The sequence below is a fragment of the Alligator mississippiensis genome, chromosome 5 (genome assembly GCF_030867095.1).
Source record: "Alligator mississippiensis isolate rAllMis1 chromosome 5, rAllMis1, whole genome shotgun sequence".
Classification (NCBI taxonomy): domain Eukaryota; kingdom Metazoa; phylum Chordata; order Crocodylia; family Alligatoridae; genus Alligator; species Alligator mississippiensis.
In genome coordinates, this window is record NC_081828.1 from 75,586,587 (window position 1) to 75,602,997 (window position 16,411).

General features: G+C 51.0%; 1 protein-coding gene across 1 annotated transcript; it reads right to left on the reverse strand.

The window, feature by feature from the left end:
* Positions 1-371: 371 nt before the first annotated feature.
* On the reverse strand, positions 372-15,026 carry UBE2M (ubiquitin conjugating enzyme E2 M). Its single transcript, XM_006267325.4, has 6 exons — positions 14,455-15,026; positions 8,119-8,213; positions 7,834-7,872; positions 7,161-7,264; positions 6,725-6,788; positions 372-1,452 (listed from the first exon to the last, which is right to left on the reverse strand). Exons 1-6 carry the CDS (start codon positions 14,561-14,563, stop codon positions 1,312-1,314), a joined length of 552 nt encoding a protein of 183 aa, XP_006267387.1. The 5' UTR covers positions 14,564-15,026; the 3' UTR covers positions 372-1,311.
* Positions 15,027-16,411: the final 1,385 nt, after the last annotated feature.

Here is a 16,411-nt window from a genome sequence, read left to right on the forward strand (position 1 = left end):
TAAGGCAGCCTTACTGGTCCCACGGAAGAGGCTGGCACTACAAATGCCAAAGTAACTAGAAGCAGCCCTGAACTGCTTAGCCAAAATAAACAGAGGAGGTTGGAGCATGAAGGGATAGCTGGCCCCAAGCCCCCAGGAAGGGGTCACCTCACCATCAACCACTTCTGCTAGTACAGAGGGGTAACAGCTGGACTCGTCGGCTTTGGCTTGTGAGCAGAAGACAAAGGGCATGTTACTTACACCCCTGCCAGTTAAGGCTGGAGAGAAGTCTTGTCTCCCCTCAGGAAGAGACAGGCACACCCTCCCTCCACTCTTGGAGAGAGCGTACAGCGGCGTAGGAATACGGCACAGAGAGGCACTGGGCAGTGAAGTGCACTAACATTCCCCTTTAATAACCCAACACACTAGAGTACAGTGGCTTTCTGGCCAGGGGCTCCTGGGAGTCACTGGAGTGGCAGAGAAAACCAGTTCATTCATGGGCAGGCCCCAGCAGGTGGGCACAAGGGAGGGGAGGGGGAGGGAGGAGGGAAAGGAGCTCAGGGGCCACAGGCTCCACCCTTCCAGAAAGGGGAGGCTCAGCAGGCAGAGGCTCTGCCCCCCAGGCCGGTCATGGTTAATTATCAGCATTTGTTCAGTTTGAAATTGGGTGCTTTTTTAAAAAAAAACAGACAGAAAAGGGAAGCAGAACCTAAAAGGGAGGGGGAGCAAGCCTGCCAGACCAAGCTCATTGCCCCAGGGCTTTGGCAGAGAGGCTGCCACCCCCCCCACCCCTGCTCTGCAACAACCCCCCTTTGTAATAAATAGTTGCACTCAGACAGGCCTTGATTTCCAGCCAGGGGAGGAGCTGGCACAGTGCCACCACACTGCAGGTAGAAGGTGCCAGAGCACAGATGTATAGGAAGGGATGTGTGTGCATGGGGGGAGGAGGGGGTGTCTCTCTGCCCTTAGCAGCAAATGGGCCCCAGGAAGGCAGCTGGACTCTGTGCTCCACTTGGGGGCTGGGAACCAGCAGGAAGCCATGAGGAATTGGACTGCATGGTCAGGAAAGGGGGGAGCTGGGCTCCCCACCCCCTGCAACCACCTGCCCTCCCTCACAGCAAGCCAGTGGGTAAGGAGGCTTTGGCGAAAAGGGCAGGAGTAAGAGGAGGAAGGGCTGCCCAGCCATAGGCCATTTGAGCAGCGCTGGGAAGGGGCTAGGGGGCCCTGCAGTGCCTGGCTCCTGCATCCCCTGGTGGCTGAAGGCAGCAGTGTTGGCAGAGTCCCTCATGAAGGGGGTGGGGAGGAGGGGAGCGGGCAGCCAGCTGGTCAGTTCTATTTGAGGCAGCGCTCGAAGTAGGTGGAGCCAATGTAGCCGCCCCTCATGGAGCGCTGGACATTCTGCTCAAACAAACGTCTGTTGTTCTGAAGGACCTCGGCAGCTTCTTTGTTCAGGGGGTCCTCAGGATTTGGCTCCTAGAAGGGAGATACAAGGATGGTTAACAGGATAGCCTTGGTTGAGAGAATACACCCCCTTCCAAATCCAACTCCTCTACTCAGCTTCCCCCCTTCCTCCCCACCTCCACTATCAGGAGCTTTGGCTTGAGTCATTTGAGGCGAGGTGAAACAGGGATCACTAGACCTTGCTATTTCCAGTCCCAGACTGGGATTTGAGACACTTGCATATATTTTCAGCTCTGCTACTGGCCTGCTGGGTGACCTTGGGCATATCACTACACATCTGTGTCTTGCTTTATAGCAGCAGTTCTCAACCTGTAGGTCACAACCCAAAAGTGGGTTGCAAGAATATGACAGGGTCATGAACAAACTTTAGAAACAGATTCTCCTTTAAAGGAGAAAGATGTAGGAAAATGGCTTTTTCCTTGCAGGCTGGCAGAGCTCCAGCCTATGAGAGGCAGCTTGGGCTCCCCACCATGTCCCAAACACTTGGGGGCTGGGCGTGGACGGCAGCAGGTCAGGAGTGAGGGGCACTGGGTTGAGACTTGCCACTGATATTTACAAATAGGTCCTGGTACAAAAAAAAGTTTGAGAACCACTGCTCTATAGAATGGGAATAATGCTAATGACTTCTCTTTGACAAATTCTTTCAGATCAAAATATAACTGCTCTCCTACAGCAAACTGTCCCTCTAACAATAGCAGTATAATGTAAACCACCTCCTTACTGTGGGCACATAGCCACCACAGCTATATCGATCTATTTATTTGTAGCTATATTAATTATACTAATATAAGTGCATCCTTCCTAAGGATCATAAACAGCTTAACTATGGAGCATAAATGTTAAACAAGCCCACTGAGTTCTACCAATCTAACTGCCTACCAGGCACTTGTTAAATTGTTTGGAATCTTGTCGGTGTTCATTATTAATTAATATTTTAGGTTATAAAATGCATACTTAATTCCAGTGACTGACTGACATTTCATTTGACACCCTTGTATGCAACTTCCCTTAGATATCCCATAATTCATCCAGCTGAGAAGTAGCTCCAATATTTTTGCCCTTTTCTTCCCCCACAACTACCACCACAAGAAATTAACAAAAATAAGAATTATTTCCAACCTGATCATCATCCATGGACAGCACCCAAGAAAAAGCAAGCGTCTGTGCTTGACCCTCTCCCCTTGCAAATCACATTAGAAGGAAGGAAGGTTCTCCTGGCATGGCTTGCTGCCCAGCCAGAGAGAGCATTCAACACAAGGTGTTTTTTAAGTGATTCCAAAGCAAAGACTATGCTTAGGAGACCAGGGGAGGGTGGGAGTATGTTTCTATGGAAACTCCCCACTGTGCATAAAAATTCTATCAATTACCCAAAACACCTTCCAGCATTTATTTGGGTAGCTGGAATCAGACAGGTAAGGGTTCCAACACATTCCCACTGCCACGTGATGCTTTATCACCGTACCCAACTCCACCACTGATCACCCAGTCTTCACAGCATTACTCAGCATGCAAAGAGCACCCACAATTGCAGCATCCCATTTCCTACTTAAGGGACAGGTTGCACCTATATCCCCATGCAACACTGGCAGAGAACAGAGCCATCTACTATGATACTACTCATACAAGCAGGGTTGAACATCAGCAGTCATGCCAGTTAAAAATACCACCTTGCACACTGATAAACCCACACTACCATGTGATCAGGATATTTCATAGCAGGATGGTGATCATTCATAAAAATATTACTCCACTCCACTAACAGAGCATATTGCAAGATCTTGGACATGATAAAACCCCAGGCCTGTGCTCCTTTTGGCTGGAGTTTGCAGAGTCAGCAATAGTTCAGTTCACAGAAACTGCTTTAATCCTTGTCCAACCAACTGAACCATTTCTGGACACCGTACAGGACATTTCCCCACTAGACCAATATTAAAAGGCCTTTTTTTCCTGCTGCAAAGCCAACAGACATCACACAACTGAAGGACTCTGGTATGTTTGGTTAGGAAAAAAAGGGGATTTTTTGGAAAGAAGCAGATAACAGTTCTTCAAAATTTGAAAGGTAGTCATGAAAAAAAAAAAGACTAAGAAAAATGGATTCTGTCTCGCAAAGAACACAGAGCACAAAGCGATGAGTTCAAACTGCAACAAAGCAGATTTTGATCAGACCTTGGTGAGGAGGGAGGATGGACAAGACTTCCCAACTGTAAAAGCAGAAAAATAGTGGAAGAAAGTGCCCAGGGTAGCTGCAGAATCTCTTTCACTGGATATTTCTAAGGCTGGAAGGGCATTCATCTGGGATGGTTTGGGAACAGTAAACCCTGCACCTGTTCAAGGGGCTGGGTTAGACAACCCCTGAGGACCCTTCCAACTCCATAATTTTCTACTCTGTGCAGAAAGACATGTTGAAAGAGTAAGTGACAAGATCTCTCCAAAATGGCTCATCTATTCTGTTTTCCCAGGCTTTCCAGGCAGTCTCTGCAGTGAGAGGAGTCTGGGTATGGCTAATTTCAAGGTAAAATGCCAATTTTACGTCACGTGGCAGTGGCAATATCACTGCCAGAACACTACATCTGGTTCTGGTGTCTGCACTTTAAAAGACAATGTGGACTGATTGGAATAGGTGCAGAGAAAAGCCACAAAAAATATCTGAGAGCTTGAGAGGATGGTGAGACTAACAGGTTCACCCATTTGCTTTCTCAAGACAGTGACTGAGCAGTGACTTGACTAAAATACCCCTGAGAGAGAAAACCCCTGGTATTAGAGAGCTCTTAAATCTAGCAGGCAAAGACACAGCTAGCAACAGCTGGAAGCTGTTACAAGAGGACAAGTTAAAAATAAGGCACATTTTTTCACAGCAAGAGCAATTCACAACTGGAATGAACTCCCAAGGACAGCAGTAGCAGCAGCATGTTCAACTACTCAGGCATGTTTACCCCCGGGAGTGCCTCCAAGAAGCATCCCCCACCCTACCCACCCACCCGCTCACAGGCAGAAAATATCAAAGCTTAGTTTATATAGTTCAGAATAAGCCTGAGCACCTCTCAGTTGGGTTTCTTAGTGTGCACTCAGGAGGTCCTACTAAACCAGCAGCCTAGTCTCTACACTGGCATGTATCAAGTGGAAGTGAGCAGTGTGCTTCATGGCAGTACTCCTAGGGTCAGCACAGAATCATGGAAGACACGCCCCAATGATCTTCAGATCTGGCCTGGATACTTGATCTTGGAAACGCTTTAGAATCATAGAAAATAAGAATTGGAAGGGTCCTCAGGTCTAGTCCAATCCCCTGCTCAAAGCACAATCATCCCCAACTAGATCATCCCATCCAAGGCTTTGTCTAGCCATGTCTTAAAAACCTCCAAGGATGAAGAGTCCACAACCTCTCTAGGTAACTTGTTCCAGTGCTTTACTACCTCCTTGTGAGAAAGTTTTTCCTTTTATCTAACCTAAACTTCCTTTGTTGCAACTTGAGACCATTGCTCCTTGTTCTGTCATCTGCCACCAATGAGAACAGTCTAGCTCCATACCCTTTGGAACCCCTCTTCAGGTGGCTGAAGGCAGTTCAATGCAAGTTACTGGAGGCAATATAGAAGTAACTGGATGGCATTCTCTGCCTGTGATGGAAAGAGGTCTAACATGATCCAGTGGTCCCCTCTGGATGTGTAAAATGCAAGGAAATCCTTTTTGTTTTCAAGACACTTCAACAGAGAAAGACACTTTAAAAACAAAAGGTTCAGGACAGGTCAGTTTAGGAAAAAAGCTTCAACTTTATCTTGACAACTGTTCTGAAATACTGAAAATTAGAATTCAGGCTAAATCCATTTGGATACAACAGCAAGCAGGACTTACCATCTGGAGTGCACTGGAAATCCAATCTGGCTTCATGGTATTAAGAGAGGCAGTATAGTTAGGGAACTAGTGTGCAACTTGAAAGACCCAAGGTTTGATAGGGCTCTGCCACAGACTGCCCATAACTTTGGTCAAGCTGCCTGCCACCTCTGCAACAAAGAAAGCAGCACTGCCTTGCCTCACATAAGCTAACAACATATTGTGAGGTGGTCAGATGCAGCTGTTCAGTTATAGCTACATAACACTTAAGATAGAGGATGACGGAACTGGTGGGCTGTACTGACTTCAGTGCAAGCACTAGATTAGCAGAGCAGCCCCTGGGATATTTAAATTCAATTTGATGATGATTCTAGGGGCAGAATACATTCAAATTAACTGCCTTAAAGCATTTAAGGGAATTCACATATTTACCAAATGATCCTATAAAGAGGGTTCAGTATTAATGGCAATAACTTTAAACATACTAATTCCATTCGGTTTCAGCGTCAACAGCCTATTCAGCTAATTTAAATAAAGTCAGTTGCCCTCAGTTGCCTGTGGACCCATGCAGATATCACTGGGCCAAGGTCCTTCAGGGTAGCTAAGGACTTCAAATGTTGCCTGAGAGGTGGGGCTGGCACAGGACACACTCATGCATGAAGCAGCAGTGCTCTGCACTGAGAAGTCCTGTTCCCTTTGCTTCCAGATCTTTTCAAAATGTTCCATATTTGTCAAAACATGGTACATCCACATAACACTGGAGAAAAGACTCCACACACATGTTCAAAGTGAGGCAGACCTCTCCAAAAGCTGCTTCAAGAGGTTAGAGATAGCTCGACCTCCTGCCTGCCTTGCTGGAGCCCTGCTGGTAGGAGCTGCTGGGCACCAAGAGTGGAAGTAGAGCAGTAGAAGAGCAGCACTAAGGACTAGTGCAGATGAACCAGGAAACAGGGCCATCGCTATGGTCACAGACCCAATTAGATCACCCTCAGTATGATCTTTACAGACCTGACAGACTAAGACACCACACACAGCTTAGCACAGACCGTACACCTGCTCCAGATAGCACTAGCCACCAGGATATGCTCCAGGCTTGCCAGATGAGGACCCTGCCAACTCCCTACAAACCCTACATGATAGTCACCCATTCCATGGAAGTGAAAGGCTGCCCAAGTCTGCAGAGAGCCTAAACCACTTGCTGACCACAAAACTGCTCCCTGAGTTCGCAGAACCACTGCATAAAACCCAAGTCATGCCCTCCAAGCCATGCATCAATACTGAAACATCAGGGTGACTATACCAACATGCACATGCTATGTGACCCCAGATAAGATAGCAGGGGGCTCCTTTCACAGTACCCCACAACAGTGTGTTAACACATGGTCCTTCCTGCCAAGTGCCCCAGCTGTGCTGGGGGAGCCCCTTCCCCATCCCCAAGTCCCCCACTCTAGGTACTCACCAAAAAGAGATACTGCAGACCATAAATTATAGAGTTTATTGTTAGTACAGGCTTCCAGTCCTCTCTGCAGGGCATAAAAAACAAAAAACAACACATACACCACAGTAAGCACAGAGAGAGAAGAAACAAAGCCAACCCCGCAGGGAGGGGAAGGACATGATAGCACAAAAGGAAGTAATGCCAAACCAGAGGGGGATTGCCCCAGGACTTGATAGACAGATGAGATGGGTTGCCCCACAGCACATGGAAGAGGCACATGGAGCCCAGAGGTGCAATTCTGAGGAAAGAATTGTAAAGCTGATAGATTCCTCCCTCAGCCTGTGTGGAAGGGGACAGTAGTGGCACTGGAGTGGAAGCCATGACTCCTAGCAGCAACTGTCTGGGAGGGGGATGGGAAAGGTTCCCCACACCATGCCAGAGCAGGCACACACCCTACCTGAGGATATTTAAGCAGACATTGCCCTCTAGGTCTATGTTGGGGTGGTACACCATCGTCTCGCACTTCACTTTTGGAGGGTCATGTGGATAACCTTGTCCTACCTACAGACAGACAGGAGTTATTTCCCAGAAGTCCCTCCCTTCCATAGAGCAGCTCAGCACAAGAACTTCATCGTTCAGACAGAAAGTTTTAATGTTCAGCACACCCACCCAGTACCCTTGACACACAAGAGGTGCGAGAAGACTGGGCCTTTGGAAGAACCCCAGGTCTCACAGTTCTCCCTGAATTTAGGGCTGCCTGCTCCTTTTGACCAGAGAAAGGTGGAGGAAGTGCTGGTGGCTGGGCCAGCCTCGGATTCCTGGGTCCTCCTCCACATTGGCCTTGGTGGGAAAGAAGGAGGGGACAGGACAACTATGAGCAAGCTGCCAGCTCTCTAGGCTGGTTCCCTCACCCTTTAGAGCAAGGACAGGGCCAGTCCCTCCAACCAGGCTAAGAGGCACCAGAGACAACTCCAAGTCAGCACTCTTCTCTTACTCTTCTCCACACCAGGTCAGACACACTGCAGGGAGGGTCCAACATGAGGGCTCCAAGATTCACCCCTAGCCTAAGACAACACATCTCTTCTGGGCCAGTTCTCATGGGGAGGCCAAACAATCAAGATGAGACTTACCTTGAAACTGAAAACAAACTTCCCTCCTTTATAGAAGCCCTGCAAGAGAGAAACTTTAGCAAGAGAGGCTACTCAAGGGAAAGGGGGGGGGGGGGAAGAGGAGGAAAGGGGTCAACTCCAAGGGGCCTGGGGCTTAGCTTCACCCCACAGATCTTAGTAAAGGGAACTAAGTCCTGCCAAAAGAAGCCAAATCAGATAAGCAGCAGCCAGGGCTTCCCAGAGCAGGAAAAGAAGAGCCAATTGTAGCATGTAGCTGCCCCCTCCCAGCTCAGCCCCTCCACTCACCTCATCAGGGCAGATAACTAACTTGAAGTTCAGGAGATCATCCTGGTCAGAAAAGTCTATTTCACATGTTTTCGGTAAATTCAGCTCATTAATGTCTGTGGGAGGAAAAGCAGAGAAATGAGTCATCTTAAAAGAATAAGCCTGGATCCCTTCCTTGACCCCCCCACTGCCCCTTGGTGATGGAGAGCTCTGCCTCAATCCATGCTCTATCAGGTTCCTGAAGTTGAGCCCCAGCTCAAGTCTGGGTTCGTGCCCGGTATGCAAAGGCCAATAAAGATACCAGGGGTGAAAGTATAAAGATTTGTTGCTAGCAATAAAAGATGCAAGCGGAATAATTTCACATAACAAGCACACCAAATTTTCAATTCTAAGCCACTTTTATACAGGGGTTTTGGACCTTCATAAGCATCCTTGTTTGCTAATTGGCTATAAAGGAGTGACGCAAGGAGTTCTTTACTGAGCATGTCTCTATACTTGTGTTTTAGCTATGTATCTCATTAACATACATGTATGTTTCATTAGCATACTTTTTCCCCACCTAGGGGCGTGATTTTTAGTATTTTAATGAACTCTTTGACCCAGTAGTCTGATTCTGCTTTTGTTTTCACACCTCCTTTATCTAAGACTGTCTCCTCCTTATCATTGCAGATGGGCATTAGTCACATAACAGAGACTTTTGCTTAGGCTTTGCATAGTAGTTTCTAGGTCACTCCTTACACTGACAGTGAGGTGGAACCTACTGGGATACCCAGGGCCCATGAAAAGACAGAGGTGGCCCTTGGGACATTTGAATGTGGTTAGGTATGAACACATGAAACAGCATGGAAAACAACAACTCTGGTCTGATTGCTGCCCTCAGATGGGATAGAATGGGGCTGGAAGACATGCTGTTCCTTCTCAGTGGAAAGAGATCCAGATACAATTCACCTGATCCCAGAGAGGATACAACAGAAAACTAATTTTTTTACATTTAAAGCAGCTCCTGGAAGGGACTTGTACCCATCCCCCAGCATGGGCCCCATTCTCTCAACAGGGTGAGGCAGGCCCGCAGGCTGGCTCAACATGCACTACAGTATCATTTCTTTCTGAGGAAGGAAGGGTGCTGAGATCACAGAAAGATCAGGTCAGTATTGAAGCATACCACACAGAAACAGATATAGGGATAATCCAAGTTGGGATCCTTAATCACTCAGAGCACGGTAAACTGAGAACATTACCAGAGAGCTAGATCCAAATTCCAGATCAGGACACAAGCAAACAAGTGCCCTGGAAGACCTGGGAGGGGGGGGCCGGGAGGAAAGGGAAGGGAGTCTGGGAACTTCAGTACTGAGGTCAGGATTGGGGGTCCCTAGAAAAACTGGGGACTGATTCCAGGACTAGAGTAGCATAGAAGGGCCTAGGAATCAAGCTACATGTTGTAGAACTGGTAGTGCCACCACCACTGAGCAAGTTATACATAGGAAAGAAGCAGGTGAACAGTGAGCAGGACCCAAGACTCATACCTTGTCTTACAAACCAGAGGAGGGCCATACATGGGAGGGGTGGAGAATCTCCACTCTACAGCTGTTCAAATGCAGCCCCCTCCCCCCCACCTTTTCTGGGGAAAGCCCAGATCCTTAATCACAAGCTGAAAGGACAAGCCTTGGAACTCCCCTCCCAGACTCACAGGTTTATCATAGAATTATACAAGATTAGGGTTGGAAGGGACTTCAGGAGGTCATCTAGTCCATCCCCCTACTCAAAGCAGGACCAGCCCAAACTAGATCATCCCAACCAAGGCTTTGTCCTGCCAGGTCCTGAAAACCTCCAAGGATGCAGAGTCCACAACCTCTCCGAGTAACCTGTTCCAATGTTTTACTACCCTCCTAGTGAGAACAATCTTCCTAATATCCAACCTAAACTTCCTTTGCTGCAACTTGAGACCGTTGCTCCTTGTTCTGTCATTTGCCACCTCTGAGAGCAGTCTGGCTTCATCTTCTTTCAAACCTCCCTTCAGGTAGTTGAAGGCTACTATTAAACCCACCCAGTCTTCTCCAGACTAAATAAGCTCAGTTCCCTCAGCCTCTCCTCACCATTTTCATTACCCTCCACTTCACTCTCTCCAATTTGTCCACATCCTTTCTGTAGCAGGGGGCCCAAAACTGAACACAGTACGCCAGATGTGGCCTCACCAGTGCTGAATAGAGGGAAATAATCACTTTCCTTAACCTGCTAACAACACTCTGACCAATGCAGCCCAGTATGCCATTAGCCTTCTTGGCAACAAGGGCATACTGTTGGCTCATATTCAGCTTATTGTCCACTGGAACCCCCAAGCCATTTTTTCAGAGCTGCTGCCCAGCCAGTCAGCACCCAGCTTGTACTGGTGCATGGGATTGTTCTGTCCTAAGTGCAGGACTTTGCATTTTTCCTTGTTGAACCACATGAGATTTCTTTTAGTCCAATCCTCCAATTTATCTGGGTCACTGAATCCTAGCCCTACCTTCCAACATACCTACTACTCCCCCCAGCTTGGTGTCATCTGCAAACATGCTAAGGGTGCACTCTTGCAGTCTTCCAGGTCATTGATGAAGATATTGAACAAAACCCGCTCCAGGACCGACTCCTGGGGCACTCCACTTGAGACCAGCTGCCAACTAGACTGTGAGCCATTGATTACTACCCTCTAAGCCCAAAGCTCCAGCCAGTTTTCTATCCACCTTACAGCTCATTCATCCAGCCTGTACTTCCTTAACTTAGTGAGAGTGTTGTGGGAGACCATATCAAAAGCCTTGCTAAAATGAAGGTATACCACATCCACTGGTCTTCCCACAGCCACAGAGCTAGTCATCTCATCATGGAAGGCAATCAGGTTAGTCAGGAATGACTTGCCCTTGGTGAATCTATGCTGACTCGTCCTAATCACCACCTTCTCCTCCAAGTGCTTAGAAACGGATTCCTTGAGGATCTGCTTCATGATTTTTCAAGGGACTGAAGTGAGGCTGACTGGTCTGTAGTTCCCTGGATCCTCCTTTTTCCCTTTCTTAAATACAGGCACTATATTTGCCCTTTTCCAATCATCCAGGACCTCTCCCAATCGCCATGAGTTTTCAAAGATAATGGCCAGTTGCTCTGCAATCACATCAGCCAGCTCCCTCAGCAACCTCAGGTGCATCCTGTCTGGCCCCATGGACTTGTACATGTCCAGCTTTTCCAAATAGTCTCTAGCCTGTTCTTTCACCTTTGTTGGCTGCTCATATCCTCCCCAAACTGTGCTGCCTAATGCAGTAGTCTGGGAGCTGACCTTGTCTGTGAAGGCTAAGGTGAAAAAGTCATTGAGTACTTCAGCCATTTCTGCATCCTCTGTCACAAGGTTGCCTCCCCCATTCAGTAAGGGACCTACACTTCTCCTGACCTTCTTCCTGTTACTGACATACTTGTAGAAACCCTTCTTGTTACCCTCATGCCCCTTGCTAGCTGCAACTCCAACTGCGCTTTGGCCTTCTTGACTTCATCTCTGCATGCCCAAGCAATACTCTTATACTCCTCCCTAGTTGTTTGTCCAAGTTTTCGCTTCTTATAAGCTTCCTTTTTGTGATTTAGTTTACTGAAGAGTTCCCTGCTAAGCCAAGCTGGTCTTCTGCCATACTTGCTAGTCTTCCTGCACATCGGGGTGGTTTGTTCCCATACTCTCAACAAGGCTTTTTTAAAGTACAGCCAGCTCAACTGGACTCCTCCCTGCTTCAGACTGGCTTCCCAGGGGATCCTGCCCATAAGTTCACTGAGCAAGTTGAAATCTGCTTTTCTGAAGTCCAGGGTCCTTACTCTGTTGCTCTTCATCCTTCCTTTCCTCAGGATCCTGAACTTGATCATCTTGTGGTTGCTGCTGCCAAATTGCTATCTACTACTACATTCCCCACCAGTTCTGCCCTGTTTGTGAGCAGCAGACCAACAAAAGCACAGCACCTAGTTGGCTGCTCCAGCTTTTACACCAAGAAGTTGTCCCCAGGACTCTCCAAAAACTTCTTGGATTGCCTACATACTGCTATATTATCCTCCTAGCAGATATCAGGGTGATTGAAATCCGCCATGAGAACCAAGGCCTGTGATCAGAAAACTTCCACTAGTTGTTTGAAGAAAGCCTCATCCACCATTTCCTCCGGGTCTGGTGGCCTATCGCAGACCCCCAGCATGACATCATCCTTGTTGCACTCTCCGCTGACCCTAACCCAGAACTTTCAACAGGCTTATCTCCAGTTTCATACTGGAGCTCTGAGCAATCATATGGCTCTTTTACATAAAGTGCAAGTCTTCTTCCTCCTGTTCTCCCCTGCCTGTCCTTCCTGAACCCATCCATGACAGTGCTCATCATGCGAGCTATCCCACCTAGTCTCTGTAATCTCTTCCCAGCAGCCTATTAAATGAAGGCCTGTCATCCCACCTCTAGGTGCTAAGAAGCAGTTTTGTTCTTTACGCCACTAACTAGTGGCCAGAGACTGAAGAAGGTTTACCCCAGTGGTCAAACATCCAGGATGGAGAACCTATGTTCTCCATTCTTCTTCGCCTCCTGAAGGATACCCCAACCCTCTGCATCAACCATACCCTAAAACTAATAAGAACCAGCCCCATTTCACTGCTTCCCCCCCCCCCCCAAAAAAAAAAAAAAAGGACCCATATGGGACTAGGCCTGGTCCTCTGTACAGGATGTTTCAGGGAAGACCAACATATCAGGGAAGCTTCAGGGCTAATCAGAAACTACAGACAAGACTGACACTGCTAGACTTTTCTGTTTCACTAGGTCCTTGATGGGGCATTTTGGAAGAGGGGAGAGGTCATATTTAAACCCTGTCACCAAGATTCTGGCCTTCATTACCAAGAACCATGCAAGCCCTGGGTTTATCGACTGCCACAAAACTACTGGAGATGCAAGAAGGAATCAATCCAGCTTGTGATTAGCGCAGAAGAAGGAACAGAACCAAGGACAAAGATCAACATAGAAAGGGCACCAGGGCTTCCAGTCTCAGTACCAACCTTTCCGATGGTGGGGAATAGATCTTGACACCCAGGAACAAACCCCTGAACCATGGGAGTTTAATAGCTTTTCTGGGGTCCAGGACCATGAACAAAGCACTACCCAGGATTCTTGCTGTCCTGTCTACACTGCAGAAGTGGGGGCAAATGGTAGCTCTCTGGGTGACCTCTAATATTGCTATGAAGAAAGGTGCAAGGAGCTGTGCTGCACGGCATATCACCAGAGGGCTCTTAGGGGTCGCATAACAGAGGCTTCTCAGCTCTTAAATCACAAGATGTGCCAAGGTAGTAGCAATGGCCAACATGGCAGCATGGGGCAGATCCAGGTCCCGTGTTAAGGCAGACCCCAGCTGTAACATGGGTGCCCAGCAGGTGCATAATCCAAGGGGCACACTGGAGAGGAAAGCAGGGAGAGCAGGAAGAGAGAAGATGGCCAGTGGGGCTCAACATGAGGTTCCACAAATGAAAGCTAAGGCTGGGGGTATTTGATTGATGTGCTTACATCTCTGCCAGTACTCAGAAAGCCAGGACGTTTTTGACTGGAGGATCTTCCTCTTCCAGTCAGAAAAATCGGTTCAATTGCCAAATTTGGGGTCATGAAGGAACAGTTCTCCTTAGGCAGATTAGCATGGACTGTGAGAAGGTAGCATCCTTCTCCAAGGATATTTTGAACAAATGTTAACAAGTTATGCCTATCACTCATCTCCCCTGCTTTCACCATCGGCAGGCTGAATGGTGTCTCTGGTGTCATACCCTGCAATTGTGTCAGGTTTTGAAGCAGTGACACTGAGGAATTCTTGGCTTTGCCTGGAACTGCAGGGAACTGGTCCCAATGGGCCAGGATGGCCCTCTCAGCCCCATGCCCCACAAGCATGGCGCTGAGGGCTACTCAACACACCTGGGAGGAGAGCTGGGCCCCACTGGGAGAAGCCCTTTACAGGGGGTACAGTCCAAAGGTGGCTCCCAGCATGAGGCAGGTGGGCGGCAACCCCTGGTTCCCCCCATCCCTTCCCAGGGAAGGGCCCGCAGCAGGCAGGAGAACAGGAATCCCGCACTGTCCGGGGCAAGGCGGGCGAGGTCTAACCCGCGGCCCAGGCCAGGAAGGCAAGCGTGGATGTCAGGCAGCCCGGGCGGTGGGGGGTAATCCCCGCGCGGGGCCCGGCGGTACCTTCCGGGGAGGGGGTGGGGACTGCTGCCCCAGCCAGGCCGCCCCACGTGGGCAGGACCGGCACCAGCCCCCGGGGCCGGACCAGGCCGGGCCTGCCCTGGGAGCGCGAGTGGGAGCTGGGCCCGTGGCGGGCAGACACCCCGGCCCGGCCCCGGCACCTTTCTGGATGCGGAGCTGCGCGGCAGACGCCTTCTTGCTGCTGCCCTTGGTGCCTCCGGCCGACTCCTCCTCCTTCTTCTGCTGCTTCAGCGAGAACAGCTTGATCATCCTGCCGGGCCGCGGGGCCGCGCCGGGCCGGGCCGCGGGGGCAGGGGGGCCCGGGGCGCCGGGCCGGGAGGGCGGGGCGGGGGCCGCGCCGCAGCCGCCTGCTCCGGGCCGGCGGGGCAGGGAGGGACCAGGCGGGTGGGTCCCGGCGCCGGGCCGGGCTCGGGCTCGGGGTTGGGGCCGGGCTCTCGCTCGCTGCCGGGGCCGGGGCCGCCCAGGCTGCTGCCGCTGCGGTGTGTCGGCAACGGCCGGCCCCCTCGGCTCTTTCCGCCACCGCTTCGGCTCTTTCCGCCCCGGCCTCGGCTCTTTCCGCCTCCGCTTCGCCTGTTTCCGAGCCCGCTCGCCACTTTCCGCTCGCCACTCGGCGCGCCCCGGCCCAAGCCCGGCACTTTCCGCCCCGCGCCTGGCACCGCCCACCCCGGGCTCGGCTTCTCCCGGGCGCCGCTCGGCTGTTTCCGCCAAGGCTCGTCTCTCTGCGGGTGACGAGTACCCGGCGGGGACGGAGAGCCGCGCTCTAATAGGCCCGGCGCTCAGCTGTTTCCGGCCGCTGCTGGGCTCCGACTACGGGCGGAAGGGATCCAGGGGGAAGCGACCTTCACCCGGTCGCCATCTTTATTGAGGGCGCGCCATTTCTGTTCCGGGGCAGCGGGCGGGCGCGACGTGAGCACGTGCAGCCGGTGATGCTGCGTCCCCCTCCCTTCACAGCCTTTAGAAAGGTGTCGGCGTTTTCCGGGCGGGGAGGGGTTGTGTGCGTGGGTCACAGGCGAGGACAGCGCAACCTTATGCCAACAATTAGGGTCACATTTGGCCCTTGAATGACTCACGGGTTTGGAACTGATTTGGCTTAGAACACGAAAAAAAATCCTTAAAAAAAGAAAGAAAAAAAAGTTGCGTGCCAACACCTGTGGGGTGCCCAAGAGTTGGGCGGCATGGGCAGGAATGGCTGTCTGGACAGCATGGCCATCGGGGTGTACTGCAGCCGGCAAGGAGTGGGTGGGAGCTGTCGGGCGTCAGGGCCGAAAGGTTCCACGGCAGTTGGCAGGGAGGGCCGAGGCAGCTGTCAGGCATCGGGGCTGGAAGGTTCTGCACCAGTTGGCAGGGAGGGCTGGGGCAGCTGTTGAGCGTAAGGGCTGGAAGGTTCCACGGCAGTTGGCAGGGAGGGCCGGGGCAGCTGTTGAGCGTCAGGGCTGGAAGGTTCCGCGGCAGTTGGCAGGGAGGGCCGGGGCAGCTGTCAGGCATCGGGGCCGGAAGGTTCCGCAGCAGTTGGCAGGGAGGGCCAGGGCAGCTGTTGAGCGTTGGGGCTGGAAGGTTCCACGGCAGTTGGCAGGGAGGGCCGGGGCAGCTGTTGAGCATCAGGGCTGGAAGGTTCCGCGGCAGTTGGCAGGGAGGGCCGGGGCAGCTGTCGGGTGTCGGGGCCGGAAGGTTCCGTGGCATTTGGCAGGGAGGGCCGGGGCAGCTGTTGAGCGTTGGGGCCGGAAGGTTCCATGGCAGTTGGCAGGGAGGGCCGGGGTAGCTGTTGAGCGTCAGGGCCGGAAGGTTCTGCGGCATTTGGCAGGGAGGGCCGGGGCAGCTGTTGGGCATCGGGGCAGGAGGTTCTGTGTCAGTTGCTGGGCAGAGGGCCGTTGTCAGAGCCAGGAGGTTCCTGCCTGGTGGGGAGTGGGTTGGCAGGCCATGTTGGGGTTGGGAGGGATGAGGGCAGCGCTCTGGTTTTATGGCTGCCAAGGTTCCACATTGTTGGGCTGTGGAAGGGAAGTTGGTGATGGTTGGGATTTTAGGTCTGGAAGTTTCTGAGGCAGAGGATGGGGTGAGGGCTCTCTGGTGTCCTGGCAGATGAGGAAAGCTGTGGGGGAA